Source organism: Alligator sinensis, unplaced genomic scaffold (genome assembly GCF_000455745.1).
Source record: "Alligator sinensis unplaced genomic scaffold, ASM45574v1 scaffold210_2, whole genome shotgun sequence".
Lineage (NCBI taxonomy): Eukaryota > Metazoa > Chordata > Crocodylia > Alligatoridae > Alligator > Alligator sinensis.
In genome coordinates, this window is record NW_005841946.1 from 1,796,731 (window position 1) to 1,797,677 (window position 947).

The window sequence follows — 947 nt, forward strand, 5'->3', positions numbered from 1 at the left end:
TGATGGCAGTGTGGCTGCTATTACTAAAGTGACAGAAGCCCTGGTAGTGAGATATATCATAGGAATGCTTTGTCAGCGCAGCAGATTGCTCCTAATGTAGATGTGGCACGGCAGGGTGGGTGCTCGATACATTCTGAAGAACTGTCCTTTTTTCAGTATATCGCAAGTCAGGGATCGCAAGTCAGGGATCACTAGTTGCTCTTTGAAAAACAGACCACGTTCTAGTCCTTGTGACATCATTTTATCTTGATGGTAGATATTTTAGCCAGTTCTTAAATTTACCAACCTTTTTTCATTAAGTTAGTGGCGTATATAATGTAACAAATCTGTAATTCACAGTCCAGAACTAACAATTGAAATTGTATTTTATTGTCAGAAATCTGTCAGTGAGGGAGGCAGCAAGAAGTCAGGTTCTGGAAACTCTGGGAAAGGAGGAAACCAGCTGCGCTGCCCGAAGTGTGGTGACCTGTGCACGCATGTGGAAACCTTTGTGTGTAAGTGTTAACAAAGTGTTGTGTTGATTCATATTGGATGATTTCTATGTCTTTGAAGCATAAGATAAGTGTTTTAACACAGCAGAGGTAAGAAAGGGCTCAACATAATTATTGGTCCATGTTGAGCACTATAATGGTCCAAACTTTGTTATTGTCACTGAAAACGCTTTGGAGTGGTGGGGCCCAGAGGGATCTGAATTTGCCACCGTGTCCTTTATACCCTGTCACGATCCCCAAGGTCAGCTGAGAGCAGCCTTCTACACGTATCATCAGTATATCAAGTCCTCTTGGTGAAAACATGGGGAAGTCATTTCTAGCAGTTGCTCCTCAGTTCTGGAACTCCCTCCTTGAGACCTCCCAGAGCCTGAGCCTAGGACATACTTTGGAAGGGCTGTAAGACCTCCCTAGTTGGGCATTTACCAGACAAAGCGAGGGCGAGGTGTTTGTTCAGCA

At 43.9% G+C, this 947-nt stretch overlaps 1 protein-coding gene across 2 annotated transcripts in view; it reads left to right on the forward strand.

Annotated features, from left to right (window-relative positions):
- The window catches only part of CLPX (caseinolytic mitochondrial matrix peptidase chaperone subunit), a 40,732-nt gene that overhangs the window by 8,143 nt on the left and 31,642 nt on the right, over positions 1-947 (forward strand). For both annotated transcript variants that reach the window (XM_006020074.3, XM_006020075.3), the window contains one exon: positions 377-494. In XM_006020074.3, coding sequence (XP_006020136.1) covers positions 377-494 — 118 coding nt within the window. The remainder of the gene's footprint in view (positions 1-376; positions 495-947) is intronic.